The sequence below is a fragment of the Pagrus pagrus genome (genome assembly GCF_965226575.1).
Source record: "Pagrus pagrus genome assembly, chromosome: 24".
Lineage (NCBI taxonomy): Eukaryota > Metazoa > Chordata > Actinopteri > Spariformes > Sparidae > Pagrus > Pagrus pagrus.
This window is the reverse complement of record NC_140206.1, coordinates 2,004,578-2,023,142: the sequence shown is the minus strand read 5'-3', so window position 1 is coordinate 2,023,142 and position 18,565 is coordinate 2,004,578. Positions and strand designations below refer to the sequence as shown.

At 43.8% G+C, this 18,565-nt stretch overlaps 1 protein-coding gene across 1 annotated transcript in view; it reads right to left on the bottom strand.

Moving 5' to 3' along the window:
- The window catches only part of LOC311253452 (uncharacterized protein), a 298,131-nt gene that overhangs the window by 238,619 nt on the left and 40,947 nt on the right, over positions 1–18,565 (bottom strand). Inside the window, exons 15-17 of the mRNA XM_084347438.1 lie at positions 11,181–11,354; positions 8,420–8,593; positions 7,637–7,810 (exon numbers count right to left, since the gene is read on the bottom strand). Coding sequence (XP_084203564.1) covers positions 7,637–7,810; positions 8,420–8,593; positions 11,181–11,354 — 522 coding nt within the window. The remainder of the gene's footprint in view (positions 1–7,636; positions 7,811–8,419; positions 8,594–11,180; positions 11,355–18,565) is intronic.

Here is an 18,565-nt window from a genome sequence, read left to right as displayed (position 1 = left end):
TCGCAAAATTTTGGGAAGATGTTCATTTAGTTATGGGCAGAGTTTTGGGTTATGGTGTATCCAAGTCTTGTACATTATTATATCTTGGCGTCATTACGGGAAACGTTGTGTTGAAAGATGATAGATACATATTGAAAATTATGTGAGTAGCCTGTAAAAAGGCAATTACAAGAAAATGGTACAAGACAGACCCCGTCACAGGAAGACTGGATGGAAGTTATGGACGAAATACATATTATGGAACAACTGACTTATGAAATAAGGACTCAAGAGGATCAATGCTGCCGGAAGTGGGAGAAATGGACTGAATACATAAAAACGACAGGACCAGGACCGTCACACTGACATTAAAAAGGATCAAACTGTAGAAGCATGGTGATCCATCCTGTTCTTTTTCAGATCTTTGTTTTTTATTTGTCCCCCCCACCCCCCGTTAGTTATTTGAAAGCTTTTATTTTGAAGCAGCTAAATCAGGAAACACTGGATTTCCACCAGCAGAACCTGAACACGACTCCAGAACAGCTGAAAGTGAAGCTGAGTCAGCAGCTACGAGCCGGGCTGAAGTACATTACAACAGCATTAAACCAGAGGTCCACCAGCTACTGTAGAGAGCTGCAGCTCTGCACAGGTCACATATCATGTTAATCAATGGAGCAGATGATTGATCACTGAATGTTTTCTTTTCTTTTGTCATTTGATTTTGCTGACGGTGCAAAACACCGAAGCTTTCCTGCCCCTGCAGGCTGTTATAATGAGAAGTACCCAAAACAGCCCAAACTCAGCTGGAGCAGCAGTTTCCTCATGACAGGAGCCAAGACGGCACCACTGACCCATCTTAAATTCATCTATGCACTGCTGCTGTTATGGTGATGTGACGGGAATGTTCCACCTCGTGTCATCTAGCGGTTTCACCGAATAATCGAATATTCGACTATTCGACTATCAAAACCACTATTCGACGCTGTGCCTGATAGTCGAGTATTCGTCTTTTCCTTGTTTTTCTTTTTTTCAAAAGCCCGGTGCTGTAATAAAGCGGTACCGCAGATATGCAGCTGGGGGCATGTGAGACTAGTGCAGTGTGTGTGTGATGTCAACACGCCAAGGAAAATGGTCTGGAAATACTTTACCAAAACAGATAAACCGTTAGCTGCAATATATGTAAGGCTACTCTAAAGTACCATGGCAGTACGTCTACAATGCATAACCATTTGAAGCTACACCCGGCCGGGGCTAGCGGCAGCAGCGGCAACGTTAGCGGAGAGAAGCACCAACAACAGACAACAATGAGAGACTTCTCCACACGCCAGATATCCGACCAAAGAAAAAGGAAAATAACTGGTCTGTTGGTGAATTTCATCGTGAAGGATATGCGACCGCTTGCTGCGGTGTCTGGAAATGGCTTTAAGGACTTTATCCATTTTTTCGAGCCGGGTTACGTTGTCCCGTCCCATAGGACACTGTGGAGCAACATCACACACCAGTATGATGAATTGCGAGCGAAATTAGCAACTGAAATGAAAGATCAGAGTGTTTCACTCACTACGGACCTATGGACATCTCCAACCATGGAGGCATACATCACATCAGTCAGTGGGGCCTGACGGTGTTCTGCGTTATACATGACAATGCTAGCAGCATGACACTGGCGATGAGTCTGTGTGAAGATTTCAACCACGACCTCGGCTGCACTGGACACACATTACAGTTGGCGATAAAGGCGGGGCTGGATTTAGCTGATGTGGCAAAAACCACAGATGCGGCGAGGCGTGTGGTCAGCCACTTTCGCAACTCGGCTGTGGCAACGAGTGCTCTGACGCAGCGACAGGCCCAGCTTAATATGAAAGAGAAAAGGCTCCAGAACGACGCTGGAATTCTACCTTTACAATGCTGGAGCGACTTAACGAGCAGCGCATCCCTGTCCAAGCCGTACTCCAAGATGAGACTGTCACTAAATCCACCGCCAGAAAAGCCCCGTCAATGAGAGCCTCGCAATGGGAACTAATCCAGCAGCTACTGCCTGTGCTGAGACCGCTGGCAAAGGCAACTACGATCATGTGTGGGGAAATGCACGTCGGGCTCTCATTTATCTACCCCGTTATCCTCAAACTGGTGAATGTGGTGCTTAAAGTTGAAGAGTCGGATGTAACAGCAACTCGCAACTTTAAGAACACGGTACTAAAACAGCTGAAAACCAGGTTCAAGTTGGACACTGAGGACGACTTGGCGGGATCGGTTCCTATCACTGCCTGCATCCTGGATCCCAGATTTAAAGATCTCCGATTCCTTCCAGAGAACACCAGAGCGGAGGTTAAAAGCCACCTGATTCAGCTACTGCGAGATGTACCTGTAGCTACAGGTAAATATTATTTATTAATTTGAGAGAGAGAGAGATACTGTGGTGTGCGTGCGTATGTGAGGTCACGTCTGTGCTTTAATATATTTGCAAAATTGAAAATAGCTAAACTTAAATTCACTGAAACCCTGGACTCAAACACGACCGGCACTCTGGCTGTGATTTTATTTGCAGGTGCCGATGACGCCACAGCAGACAGCGACGTGGGCAAAATCGGAGAGGAGCCCAGGAGTAAAAAAACAAGACTGGAAAGTGATTACGACGAACTGTTTGGGCCTCACTACACCAGTAAAAAAAAAAGGGCTGGCAGCACCTGTCCAGAGGATGTTGAAGAATATTTCCATCTGCCCCGCATCTCCACCACGAGCAACCCCCTGGAGTGGTGGGCCCGCAAGGAGAAGCAGCTCCCCCGCCTGGCAAAGCTGGCCAGAATCTACCTGGCTGTCCCCGCTACAAGCACCCCAAGTGAGAGAGTTTTCTCCCTGGCTGGGAACACAATTACCTGTCAGCAGTGGTGGACAGTAACGAAGTAAATTTACTTGAGTACTGTACTTAAGTACAGTTTTTGAGTATCTGTACTTTACTCAAGTATTATTTTTTGGGGATACTTTTACTTTCACTCCACTACATTTGAAGGACAAATATTGTACTTTTTACTCCACTACATTTCTATTGATGCTCTCGTTACTCGCTACTTTTGAGCTTACGTCAGCTGATGATTTTTTTTTTTTTTTGTGTGCAAAATTCAGAGAAAATAAACTGTTTCTGCTGATTTGCGTATGGTTTGTCTTAGTCGTATTGCCGTACCTGTACTGCGTCATGCCATACGAAGAAATGGAGGAAGAAACTGGAGAAACACGGGGGAAACTCCCACCGAGCACCCGTGGCCTTATCTCAAACCCATGTTTGATTCGTTTCAGTTTAAATGTTTGTTGTGCTTATCGCGAACAAATTATATCACGGCCGACAAATACTCGTCTTCCAACCTGAAAAAGCACGTCGCGGTATGTAAAGTTGTTACTAACGTTAGCTAGCTTAATGTTGGTTAAATTGCAGATGAACATTTTAAACGTAATTGTATGTGTTTGTAGTATCATAGTTGCCATTTTTAAACGGTTTAAAAATATGGCAACTGTTGCAGTGCAGTTGAATGATTGAGTTGACTTTCTGTTCATGTTTTTTATACAATTCATATCAAAGAGTCCAAGGTAGGGGTTAGGTGTGTGTGTGTGTGTGTGTGTGTGTGTGTGTGAGAGAGAGAGATAGAGTGTGTGTGTGTGTGTGTGTGTGTGTGTGTGTGTGTGTGTGTGTGTGTGTGTGTGTGTGAGAGAGAGAGAGAGAGAGAGAGTGTGTGTGTGTGTGTGTGTGTGTGTGAGAGAGAGAGAGTGTGTGTGGGTGTGAGAGAGAGAGAGTGTGTGTGGGTGTGAGAGAGAGAGAGTGTGTGTGGGTGTGAGAGAGAGAGAGTGTGTGTGAGAGAGAGAGAGAGAGTGTGTGTGGGTGTGAGAGAGAGAGAGTGTGTGTGAGTGTGAGAGAGAGAGAGTAGCATAGAGTGAGTATAGTATATATTTCATGTGTTGGTGAATGCAGCTGAGTCTGTGTTCTGAGGCTTCTTGTCTTTATTTGTTTATTTTTGAGCTATAAACTGTCTGTAGCAGAATCACATCAGTGTATTGTATAATGACATTAAGCTACTTTCCTTTCCTGTATTTCCTGAGATATTTTTAAAATACTTTTACTTAAGTATTTTTTTAAGCAAATACTTTAGTACTTTTACTTAAGTAATATTTTGACTAAGCTACTTTTACTTGTATTGGAGTAATATTTGACAAGGAGTATCTGTACTTTTACTCAAGTAGTGAAGTTGTGTACTCTGTCCACCTCTGCCTGTCAGAGAGCAAGTTTGCACCCAGCTCATGTGGATGCCCTTGATTTCTTGAACGCAAACCAGGAGCGCAAGAATTGGATTATTAAAGAGGAGGACTTTGACGAGAGCGAATAACTGTTAAGCAGGTCTTGGCAATAATACTGATAGCCCACTGGATTACAGTATGTTGCTTTTTTTTTTGCACTTTTCGTTATGACGTTGCACAGTGGTGGTGAGTAGGCTAAGTTTTGTTTAACACATTTAAAGCCTATATTTTCTGTTAATTCTGAATATCAATTTGGATAAAATGTGTTATTTCAATAAACAACGTCTGTAAACTTTATGTAACCTGTGGACATTTTTATGTTTAATAGCGAGATTGCTACATTTGTTTCACAATTTACATGCAATGTTGATCTTAAAGGATAACTACCGTTTTTTACAACCTGGACTTTATTTCTAGCATAAAATATTATCATTTACTCACCCAGATAACTTTGGTGTCATTTGAAGTCGTTCGGACGAAATTAGATCCAGTGTAGCGCCGATATGTCCATATAATGCGAGTGACGGGGCACCGACACACAGCCTCTATATAACACATTATCTGCCACAAAACTAGTTCATTTCAGCAATATTTTGTCATGATACGCTCGTGCTATTCCCCTCTGAGTCCGGGCTTGTCTGTTATCAACATCCGGGGTCAAACTAGCAGTAGCAGCTACAGGTAAACAAGCCGGGCTGTCACGGGTGCGCGCGCAGCTCAGAGACGACATCTTCCAGGTCAGAGGTAGTAGCTCAACCTACAGACCCCGGATGTTGACAATAGACGAGCCCGGACTCAGAGGGGAATAGCACGAGTGTATCATAACAAAATATTGCTGAAATGAGCTAGTTTCATGGCAGATAATGCTCATAGAGGCTGCGCTTCGGTGCCCCGATCACTCGCATTATTTGGATATAGCGGCGATCCACTGGATCTAATTTCGTCCGAAAGACACCAAATGACACCAAAGTTATCTGGGTGAGTAAATGATCGTATTTTATGCTAGAAATAAGGTCCAGGTTGTAAAAACGGTATTTATGTGTTTTCATGGTCATTAAGAGAGGCAAACTCAGTGAGGAGGGTTAGGTCTGGCAGCAGCGGTGCCGCATGGATTAAAAAAACAAACAAACAAACAAACAAAAAAAACAGGCGAATATTTGACTATTAGTCGACTTTTGGGAAGTATTCGTCGAATACTAAAATGCAGTATTCGTCAATGCCCTAGTGTCATCTAACGTTGTCTTTCACTGTCTGTTCACTTTAAACTGACGCCACAGACAGTTGTTACAGTCTGTAAATGTTTCACACTGAGGCACAGACACACTGTCAGTGATGATCTAGGATGCAGTTACTCCAGTGTTGATAAAGATCCATGTCAGAACCATTTTAAGTTCAAAGTCAAGCACTTTGGCAGAAACACTGATTCTCCAGTTCAGGGAAAGAGTTTCTATGACATTCAGTGATTAAATTCATTTATGTGTCACAGAAATCTTTTGAATTTGAGGTTCAGTATTTTCTGATCAGACGTCTGACACAGAGGGTCTATTGTTATTATTAATATCATAACACAGCGGTGACGTGGTGGAAATTAGATTTAATGTTAATGTTTTGATAACCCTCTGCAATCAGTGTGGAGTGTGAAGGAGTTTGGATGACGGTTCATCAAGCAGCAAAACCAGAGGCCAACAAATCAAACAGGCACATTTTGAACAGGCACTAAACTAGTCTGAAAAAAGAGGTGTAACTTTAGTGTTTGTGCCAAGACTCTCCTGGTCGCTGATCTTCATCTCTTCTTCTCATCTTCCTCTCTTCACTTGTAACTCTTGGCTTCGTGCCATGCTGCCTTTTCTCCTGAACTGAACTGAACAACTGGAGGTGGAGTAAACGAAGCAGACCTCCCGACACTGAACCATCTACAGTGGAGATACAGAGTCTCACACTGACTGTCTGTGGCTGCAGCAGGACTCTTCATACCTGAGAGTGTCCAGTCTCCAGCCTGGATCCTCCAGTCGAGCAGACAGCAGCTTCACTCCTGAGTCTCCTGGATGATTGTAGCTCAGGTCCAGCTCTCTCAGATGGGAGGGGTTGGAGTCCAGAGCTGAGGCCAGAGAAGTACAGCCTTCCTCTGTGATCAGACAGCCTGACAGCCTGCAGACACACAAAACAACACACATCACAGATCAGCTGAGGGTCCTGATGATTCAGTGCACATCTGTGTTTAAGGGTTTAACGTTTATTATATTCATCATCTTAGTTTTCACTAATTTACTAATCAGCACTGAACACAGAGTATAACTGAAGCTGATGGAAATGCCATTAGTTTTGCAAATACTTGGTCATGAACAAAAATATTGTACAGTTTAAAATGATGACCTGATGATGGAGGATCACCAAAGTAATTACAGTTCATCCTGAGGGGAGCATGAATGTCTGAACCAAACCTCATGACAATCCATCCAATGGTTGTTGAGATATGTAAATCGGGACCAAAGTGCAGAATAGACTCACAGACCCACATTATATATATATATAAATAGATTAGTGGTGTCATTGGGTTTGTATCGTTACTTTGATGAGTGAAGGATCTGTTAAGTTGTCAGACTGTGAACACTATCAGAACATCACACTCCTGTCCACGCAGGTCGTCTCGCCTGTGTTTTGGCTGTGTTACTACCTCTGTTGGAGGATCAGAGGTGGAATGAAACTGTCCCCCCATTCCACCTTAGTAACTTTTACACCTACAGGAAGCTAAAGCACGCTCACCTGCCTCACCACCTGCTGACCAACTTCTATCGGTCAGCGATAGAAAGCCTCCTGACCTACTGCTGCACAGTGTGGTTCTCCAGCTGCACAACACAGGACAGGAAGGACCTGCAGCGGGTGGTGAGGGCAGCTGAGCGTGTCATCGGGACGACACTACCCCCTCTCAGAGACATTTACACTGGCCGACTCCAAAAGAAGGCCAGCTGTATTGTTAAGGACCCCACTCACCCCGGACATTACCTGTTCTCCCCCCTGCCCTCTGGGAAGAGATATAGATCCATCAGATCTAGAACAAACAGACTGAAGAACTGTTTCTTCCCACAGGCAGTGAAATGCACAACCCCCCCTTCACCCCTCACTCTCTAAAGACTTCACACCAGTGCAATTACCCTCCACTACCACCCCTCACACACATACTCACTTGTGTACATATTACCTACATACTTGAATCTTGTGTCTATTTATCTTGTTGTATATTTTACTATTTTTATCTATTTTGTTTGGAAATGTTGAGTCTCTTAAATAAATTGAATAATATTAAGAGTATGATCAAGACCTGCTCCAATTGTAATGTTACATGAAATAATGAAATAAAATAATGAATCCTGACCCGAGAGTTTCAAGGACACAGTGTGGACTCTTCAGTTCAGCAGAAAGTAGCTTCACTCCTGAATCCTGCAGGTTGTTGTTACTCAGGTCCAGCTCTCTCAGACTAGAGGACTGGGAGCTGAGAACTGAGGACAGAGCTTCACAGCTTCTCTCTGAGAGATAACAGCCACTCAGCCTGGAGAGAAAAAAAAGAAGACAGAAAACATGGTAAATGTTGAGTTTTGCTGATGCAGCATCAGGGTTTCTCAAACTTTTCTTCCGGTGGTTGTAAATAAAACATTAGGCCTAAAGTCCATTTCTCCCCACCATTGTAGCAGTCCACAGGATGGACCCACCAGAGTAGGACCGTCTCTGTGCTCGAGACCTCCTGATTTACAAATCAAGCACTGGATACCAACAAGCTCCCCCATGTGGCTCAAAGGTGTACTGCAGATATGAATCTTAAATTAAAGACTATGAACGAAAGTCTACAAATATATTTGGCAACCCAAATAACATCCTCTCTGGGAATGACTAGTATATATAATCTCTTGCTCCAGTGCTGTTCAGTTCTAAGCATGTTGTCAATGTGGCAATAAATGAAGATTGAATTGAGAATGAGCAGACATCCAGTTATCAAAGTCATATGATGTCAAACATAAATGAGGTTCTCCCTCCTCATTGTTCATGTTGTGCAGGAGCTGAATTAATGAAAGGAACATTAAAAGAAGAAAAAGTTTGATAGCAAAAGAAATCTACCAGAAATACATAAATGATTTCACAACAAACAGTAACATGATCTGACCTCAAACTTTCCAAATTGCAGTGTGAACTCTCCAGTCCAGGAAGCAGAAGCTTCACTCCTGAATCCTGCAGGTTGTTGTTACTCAGGTCCAGCTCTCTCAGACTAGAGGACTGGGAGCTGAGAACTGAGGACAGAGCTTCACAGCTTCTCTCTGAGAGGTTACAGCCACTCAGCCTGGAGAGAAAAAAAAGAAGACAGAAAACATGGTAAATGTTGAGTTTTGGTGATGCAGTATCAGGTTTTCCAAAACTTTTATTCCGGTGACGCATAAAAAAAAAAAAAAAAAGTATTTAGTGGCCTTTTCATAGCTTCATATTAGGAGGATTATTTATATAGGACATTTTTTCATCTACGTAACATTGCAAAAATCAGGCCCATCCTGTCTCAAAAAGACGCAGAAAAGCTAGTCCATGCATTTGTTACTTCCAGGCTGGACTATTGTAATTCTCTATTATCAGGCTGCCCTAACAAGTCTCTAAAGAGTCTCCAGCTGGTCCAGAATGCTGCAGCACGTGTACTGACAGGAACTAAGAAAAGAGATCATATTACTCCTGTATTGGCCTCTCTGCACTGGCTCCCTGTAAAATCAAGAATAGAGTTTAAAATCCTTCTCCTCATTTACAAAGCTGTTAATGGTCAGGCACCATCATATCTCCAGGAGCTCATATTACCCTATCACCCAACTAGAGCATTACGCTCCCAGAACGCAGGATTACTTGTAGTTCCTAAAGTCTCCAAAAGTAGAATGGGAGCCAGAGCCTTCAGCTATCAAGCTCCTCTTCTGTGGAACCATCTTCCTGTTTTGGTCCGGGAGACGGACACCCTCTCTACCTTTAAGAGTAGACTTAAGACCTTCCTTTTCGATAGAGCTTATAGTTAGGGCTGGCCCAGGCCTGTCCTGGCCTGTCCTGGACCAGCTCTTAGTTATGCTGCTATAGGCCCAAATGACAAATGGCACACTGAGCTTCTCTCTCCTCCCCTCTCCTCTCCTCTCCATCTGTATACATTATGCCTGTATACATGCCCCATCTCTGCATGTCACTGACTTACTTCTTCCCCGGAGTCCTTGTGCTTTCTAGTCCTACAGGCTCCCATGGATCCTGGCCGTGCCCGGGTGGTGGATCGTGGATGCGCCCACTGCTATGGCCCTGCCTGATCGTGGATGCGCCTACTGCCATGACCCTGCCTGATCGTGGATGCGCCTACTGCCATGACCCTGCCCGACACCCACCACTACTGTCGCTAATATTAGTCATATCTCTGTTACATACCTTCCACTACTATTATTGTAATGCATTACTACATACTATCCTTACCGTTAACCACTACTACTGTTATCACTAGTAATCACATTTCCATGTGCATTTCATTGTTGTTGCTGTGATGCCTCTTTATGTACTTTCATTCCTGTCAACCATCCATTATAATTGAATACATTGTGATCTCGTTGATCTGCTCTGTACATGCGACATCTATTGCACGTCTGTCCGTCCTGGGAGAGGGATCCCTCCTCTGTGGCTCTCCCTGAGGTTTCTTCCGCATTTTTTTTTCCCTGTTAAAAGGGCTTTTTTTTGGGGCAAGTTTTTCCTCACTCGAATCGAGGGTCGAAGGACAGAGGGTGTCGTCTCTGTACAGATTGTAAAGCCCTCTGAGGCAAACTGTGATTTGTGAATTTGGGCTATACAAATCAAATTTGATTTGATTTGATTTGACAGCTCACAGATATGACAGGAAATGGAGATGAGAGAGGGGGGATGACACGCAGCAAAGGACCAGAGGTCAAATTTGAAACCTGGGCTGCTGCAGTGAAGACAAAGCCTCTGTACATGGGACGCATACTCTACCAACTGAGCTACAGGAGCACCCCAGGGGGTCCCACTTTTTAAAAATGATAACAATGCGACCCAATTCACAATAGGCCTAATAAACTTGAAAAGAGCAGATCTCTGCATAAATTACCATTCCAAACTATTTATCCACGTCCACTTATATTGTCTTCAATACATCAGCCATTTCAAAAGAGATGAATCTAAATATGTCTAAATATTTTGGCACATGATCACTGTAAGTCCTACAAGCAAGTGGGCGTTCTGCTGTGAATCAGTGAAATGATGAACTCAATCAGGATGTGTGTCTCAGTGTGACGCTGTCCATCTCACTGAGATGGAGCAGAGATGGACTGATAGACAGACAGATGGAACATGTCACTTCATAGGGTTTCTTGACCTGCTGCTTTTTGCGGTTGTGAATAAAACATTGGGCCTAAAGTCCATTTCTCCCCACCATTGTAGCAGTCCACAGGATGGACCCACCAGAGTAGGACCGTCTCTGTGCTCGAGACCTCCTGATTTACAAATCAAGCACTGGATACCAACAAGCTCCCCCATGTGGCTCAAAGGTGTACTGCAGATAGAGATCTAGAATTAAAGACTATGAACGAAAGTCTGCAAATATATTTGGCAACCCAAATAAAATCCTCTCTGGGAATGACTGGTATATATAATCTCTTGTTCCAGTGCTGTTCAGTTCTAAGTATGTTGTCAGCGTGACAATGAATGAAGATTGAATTGAGAATAAACAGACATCCAGGGATCAAAGTCATATGATATCAAACATAAATGAGGTTCTCCATCCTCATTGTTCTTGTTGTGCAGGAGCTGAATTAATGAAAGGTACATTGAAAGAAAACGAAAGTTTGATAGCAAAACAATCTACCAAAAATATATAAATGATTTCACAACAAACAGTCACATGATCTGACCTCAAACTTTCCAGATTGCAGTGTGGACTCTTCAGTCCAGCTGACAGCTGCTTTACTCCTGAATCCTGCAGGTTGTTGTTACTCAGGTCCAGCTCTCTCAGACTAGAGGACTGGGAGCTGAGAACTGAGGACAGAGCTTCACAGCTTCTCTCTGAGAGGTTACAGCCACTCAGTCTGGATAAAGAATAATGAGCAGAACAAAAAAATTATTTCTATTTGGGTCAATAACAGCACATTTACTGCATTCTGAAAAGAACTTACAGAACTTTTTTGGAGGCTTTAACCACTGGCAGCAGCCTCAGAAGAGCCTCCTCTGAAGCAGAGTATTTCTTCAGGTCAAACACGTCCAGATCTTCTTCTGATGTCAGTAAGATAAAGACCAGAGCTGACCACTGAGCAGGAGACAGTTTATCTGTGGAGAGACTTCCTGATGTCAGGTGCTGTTGGATCTCCTCCACTAGAGAACGATCATTCAGTTCATTCAGACAGTGGAACAGATTGATGCTTCTCTCTGCAGACAGATTCTCTTCAAACTTCTTCTTGATGTAACCGACTGTTTCCTGATCGGTCTGTGAGCTACTTCCTGTCCGTGTCTGCAGACCTCGTAGGAGAGTCTGATTGGTCTGCAGTGAAAGACCCAGGAGGAAGCGGAGGAACAAGTCCAGGTGTCCATTTGGACTCTGTAAGGCCTTGTCCACAGCACTCTGGTAGAGACGTCTCTCTGCAGATTGACGGTCTGTTGTTTGTTCTTCTGACATCAGATTGTCACCAGAGTTGATGAATGTCAGATGGCCATGAAGAGCAGCCAGAAACTCCTGAACACTCAGATGGACGAAGCAGAACACCTTGTCCTGGTACAGTCCTCTCTCCTCTTTGAAGATCTGTGTGAACACTCCTGAGTACTTTGAAGCTGCTGTGATATTGATGTCACACTCTGTCAGGTCTGATTCATAGAAAATCAGGTTGCCGCTCTGCAGCTGCTCATAAGCCAGTTTTCCCAAAGACCCAATCATCTCCCTGCTCTCTGGAGTCCAGTGTGGATCTGTCTCAGCCCCTTCATCATACTTGACCTTCGTCATTTTGGCCTGAACCACCAGGAAGTGGATGTACATCTCAGTCAGGGTCTTGGGCAGCTCTCCTCTCTTTCTGGTCTTCAACACATCCTCCAGAACTGTGGCAGTGATCCAGCAGAAGACTGGGATGTGGCACATGATGTGGAGGCTTCGTGATGTCTTGATGTGGGAGATGATTCTGCTGGCCTGCTCCTCATCTCTGAATCTCTTCCTGAAGTACTCCTCCTTCTGTGGGTCATTGAACCCTCTGACCTCTGTCACCATGTCAACACACCCAGGAGGGATCTGATTGGCTGCTGCAGGTCGTGTGGTTATCCAGAGGCGAGCAGAGGGAAGCAGTTTCCCCCTGATGAGGTTTGTCAGCAGCACAGCCACTGAGGTGGACTCTCTAACATCAGTCAGGATCTCAGTGTTGTGGAAGTCCAGAGGAAGTCGACACTCATCCAGACCGTCAAAGATGAACACAACCTGGAAGTCTTCAAAGCTGCAGATTTCTTTGGTTTCAGTGAAGAAGTGATGAACAAGCTCCACCAAGCTGAACTTTTTCTCTTTCAGCACATTCAGCTCTCTGAAAGTGAATGGAAATGTGAACTGTATGTCCTGGTTGTCTTTGTCTTCAGCCCAGTCCAGAGTGAACTTCTGTGTTAAGACCGTTTTCCCGATGCCAGCCACTCCCTTTGTCATCACTGTTCTGATTGGTTCATCTCTTCCAGGTGAGGCTTTAAAGATGTCTTCTTGTCTGACTGTTGTTTCTGGTCTGTCTGGTTTCCTGGATGCTGTTTCAATCTGTCTGACCTCATGTTCATCATTGACCTCTGCAGTCCCTCCCTCTGTGATGTAGAGCTCTGTGTAGATCTGATTCAGAAGGGTTGGGTTTCCTGCTTTAGCGATCCCCTCAAACACACACTGGAACTTCTTCTGAAGGTCAGATTTGAGTTTACGCTGACAAACTCCAGAATGACTTCCTGAATAAATACACAACAAACAAGTTCATTAAGTTATTTATAAAGAAAATATGACAATTTCCTTCCCCTAAAGATTGCATATATAAACAGATTTCCCATCATCATCATCATCATCAGACTTCAGTAAACGTCTCATTGATCCATCATGTTAAATCTTTAGAGAAATCCTCTTACTGCTCTGCAGACAGTCAGCCAGCTCCTCCTGCTTCATTCTCCTCAGGAAGTGAAGTGTGATCTTCAGAAATGCCTCTCTGCTTCTCCTCCTCTGCTCTTCATCCTCACCATCCAACACCTCCTCATCCTCCCTCTGACCCTCTAAGCATTCTGAGCGATCTGAACTCAGAACCTTCTGGACCTTCTTCAGCTCGTTCTTCACAAAAGTGACAATGTTCTCCTCCAGCCGCTGGAACAGAATATTATGTGAATGAGAACATTTAACATCATGGAGCCAAACATCAGATCCATGTTGGACAGATTCACCACTGGTCTGTAAAGTGCAGCATGGAGATTATTGTGAACAGACTGGATGTAAAAGTAGTTGTTGTTCATGTACAGACCATAAATATGGAGTCCAGGTGTGTTTGATGCTGCTGGGCAGACGGACCTCTGGGAACCTCTGAGCTCTCCTGGTCGACTCTGTGGAGGAATCATGAAGAATCAGCCACATTATGTCTGTCCACTCAGAGACAAACACAAGCTGAAGGTCCTTTGAGTTAAAGTGTGGTTGACATCACTGAATCAGATGGTTTCCCCTGACATCAAAGTGTTGGTCGTGCTGCTGATCCCACTGGGAATCAACAGTCCAGTCTGCAGCTCTGGCAGAACTCAGTCTGATGTGATGCAGCTGTCAGTGTTGATATTTACTGACTACTTACTTTATTTGGTTTATTTTAAGTTATTTAATTACACCAGGTAGTTTGTGTTTCTAACCGTCACCTCGACATCACTTACTGAGAATTATTTCTGTTGTAATTCTAAACATCAGGAAGAAGAAGATAAAATGCTTCATGCCGGTGCTGCTTGGTTAGTGTGAACAAACAAAGGCGGTGTAGAGGCAAGGCTTCGTTGTGGCCTTATTGTTGAATCTCTGTCTGAAAAGGGTTATTGAGGTTATTATTGAGGTTATTGAAGTCTGCCAGTCGTTCATGTGGACGAACCCACACAAGGCAGCTGGCCTGGTTGTCAGACGAGGACAAGTCCTGAGGACCTGCGCCCACCAGCTGGTGGGAGTTTTCATGGACATATTTCACCTGTCCCTCTTCCTGCAGACTGTCCCCACCAGCTTCAAATCCACCACCGTCATCCCCAAACAGCAGAAAGCGTCCAGTCTCAATAGCGCTCGCCCCAATCACCAGTAAATGTCTTGAGAGGCTGGTTAAATCCCTCATCTGAACTTAGAGCCCTCCCTCTCACCCAGGATCCAATTTCTCGTACTGTGTAACTGGATTCTGGACTTTCTGACGGACTGTCACCAGGTGATTAGAGTGACAACCTGACCTCTTCTTCACTGACTCTGACTGCATTTACAACTATTTTAGTCTGTTTCATTTCATATTAAATTATATTTACTTATTTACTCTGTAATCCACGGATCAAGTCATTCATTGTGGATTAAAATGGACTCCGGTCCTCACACCATATGAAAAGACTGCCAAGAGACCCAGCTTTGAGCGACTACTGGTCAGGGTGACAGACCCCCCACTGACCAGGCAGTCAAACCTCCAGCTCCTTCCATTGTTCCCTCTCTTCTCCCTTCCTCTGCCCTCACTGGGCCGCCCCCCAGTTCTCTTCTCCTGTCAGTCAAATCATTTCACAGTCTTAAACTCATGCAGTCATCAGACAACAGTCAGAACCAGTGTGTGGAGAAAATGTTCAACTGGAGTCCACAATGGCAGACTGGTTCTACTGGGCAGCGTTCAGATGTGACAATATAAATGTGAGTGACGAAGAACGATGCAGAAAACAAACCGACAGCTTTAAAAAACTTCTCTGGATGATTAACAGTAAAAACATGAATCAGTCAGATGTAATGTTATCATCAGTTTACCTCTGTGCAGCAGAGTTTTGTTCCCCTTTAAGTTCAATGCGACAATCAAGTGACCAGTCACTCTTGAAGGACACAAAGCTAAGCTGAGGTCCAGGTCCAGGTCCAGGTCGGAGTACAGCAGAGCTTGCTCTCCCATAGATCCTGGTAGACACAAAGACCACCAGGTTGAAAATTCACTTTTAATTCACACAGAAATTATTGAATTCATTAGCTATTAAAAAAGAAGAAATTATTTTTATTCATTTTATTATTATTTTAAGACCAACAAGATGGAAATCCACCTTTTTGTCTTCAGACACAGAAGCTGCTGGAGAAACTAGCAGCTATTGTTGTGGAGAAAGTATTCTAGGATATAAGGATCCTAATGAAATACTTTCATTGAAGGATCAAGACACGAGAGTTCAATAAAATATGAAGCTGAATGATTTCAGCCATCAGATCATCAACCAGGACTGAAAGGTCTCAGCACAAATATCCTGACTGGACTGAAACCACACGAGGAATCATTATCAAAGACCATGAACATCATGAGGACGACCGGTCTGACTGGATTCACTGAGGACAGACATCAGCAGAGAGCAACATGAGGAGGGAACATCAACATTTAGACCATGTTGTCCAACAACTTACTGTCTGTCTGAATCATGCTGTCCTTTAAAATCCATGTAGCGACCAAATGACTGGTCACTCTTCAAGGACACACAGCTGGGATCAGGTTCAGATTGAGGTCCAGGTCCAGCAGTAGCTGGTCTCCTATAGATCCTGTTAGACACAGAGGAAGACCAACAGGATGGACATTCACTTTTTATTCTTCAGACACAGAAGCTGCTGGAGAAACTAGCAGCTATCAACAAGACACGGATCAACACAGTTCAATATAACATGAAGCTGAATGGTTTCAGTCTGTGGATCATGAATTCATTCTGACGTCAAATATTCAACCAAACCAGGTCCACTGCTCCACTAGTCACATTTTTGACAACACACAAACAGAAATCTGACACGTTGTGCTCAGCAGGACCTCATATTTCTTATGGTGATGGCAGTTACTGTCTTTGATTTGCTATTGAGTGCAGTTTGACACACAAACACAAGAACACACAATCAAACATGTACAGCTCTGATGTTTTCACTTCATCAAGCACTCTGTTCAACTTATATCTGCTCATTCATAATTTAAGATGAAGACTCCTTCAAACCATGGCCAGAGTCTTTGATACATCATGAGGTTTATTCAAATCTTCACGAGCATTCAGTTAAATTGAATCTCCACCTCAAACAATGTAGTTTAGCTCCTGTGAATAAACGGATCATTTCTACATCAAGTACTGAAACCAGCTGGGACTGAAAGGTTTTCCTGGTATTGACAGATAACAGACTGAACTGTGGGTACATCAGCAGCAACACTGTGGGCCTGTTTTCTAATGACTCAGCACAAATATCCTGACTGGACTTTATAGACTCTGGTAGCTGAAACATTTTACAACAAAGTCCATTTCAGAGTAGGGTTGGGTATCGGTTGGGTTTTTTCCGATACCGGTTACTACTCGGTATTTTTTAAACGGTTCCGGTGCTTAAACGGTACTTGAACCGGTACTTAAAAACCTAAAAATGCACACACTTCGTCAAAAAAACAATGCCCTTTTATTTCCAGAGCCAAATTGAAAACAATTAACTTAAAACATTATAAAAACAAACTATTATTAAATAAAAGTCACACAATTTACATAATATCAGATACAACAATACTGTATCGAGTTGATCCTCTCACCTTCTCATCAGCGGCACCGAGCAGCGTCACTGACGTCATGCGCAACACGTGCGACGTCGGTGCCGTCAAGTGCAGCACCGAAATGAGGCACCGAAACTTTGTTTTTATTCGGTCCAGTTACTACCGTTTACGTCGGAACCGGTTCCATACTCATACTGGGCTCGGTACCCAACCCTATTTCAGAGTAGAAAGACTTTGGAAGATCCTCTCTTGATTTGTGTCAGTCAGACTGCTGAAGCTTCAGATTATCACTGCCACTGAAACCACACGAGGAATCATTATCAAAGACCACGAACATCATGAGGACGACCGGTCTGACTGGATTCACTGAGGACAGACATCAGCAGAGAGCAACATGAGGAGGGATCATCAACATTTAGACCATGTTGTCCAACAACTTACTGTCTGTCTGAATCATGCTGTCCTTTAAAATCCATGTAGCGACCAAATGACTGGTCACTCTTCAAGGACACACAGCTGGGATCAGGTTCAGATTGAGGTCCAGGTCCAGCAGTAGCTGGTCTCCTATAGATCCTGTTAGACACAGAGGAAGACCATCAGGATGGAAATTCACTTTTTATTCTTCAGACACAGAAGCTGCTGGAGAAACTAGCAGCTATCAACAAGACACGGATCAACACACAAGAGTTCAATAAAAATGTAGTTTAGCTCCTGTGAATAAACGGGTAATTTCTACATCAAGTACTGAAACCAGCTGGGACTGAAAGGTTTTCCTGGTATTGACAGATAACAGACTGAACTGTGGGTACATCAGCAGCAACACTGTGGGCCTGTTTTCTAATGACTCAGCACAAATATCCTGACTGGACTTTATAGACTCTGGTAGCTGAAACATTTTACAACAAAGTCCATTTCAGAGTAGAAAGACTTTGGAAGATCCTCTCTTGATTTGTGTCAGTCAGACTGCTGAAGCTTCAGATTATCCTCAGCTGAACTTTTCAAAGTGTTTTTACACAGAACGACCACTGTTGACTTTGTCCTCCATCACTGCCACTGAATCCACACAAGGAATCATTATCAAAGACCATGAACATCATGAGGACGACCGGTCAGACTGGATTCACTGAGGACAGACATCAGCAGAGAGCAACATGAGGAGGGAACATCAACATTTAGATTATGTTGTCCAACAACTTACTGTCTGTCTGAATCATGCTGTCCTTTAAAATCCATGTAGCGACCAAATGACTGGTCACTCTTCAAGGACACACAGCTGGGATCAGGTCCAGATTCAGGTCCAGGTCCAGGTCCAGGTCCAGGGGTTTTAGAGGGAGGGCCTCCCTCCTCTCTGTCCTCACACTGATTCATGCTGCTCAACTCACACACACTTTCATCTGGAGAGGAAACACAAATCATTCATCTGCACATCAACTGAAATCAGCCTTTCCATCATGTCTCCTGTCAGAACATCAGCTGCTCCTCCACTGATTGGCTGCTTCATATCAGTGTCACATGAATGCTGCACTTCTACTGTCAGTCCACTAGATGGTGTCATGGAGCCATCAGAC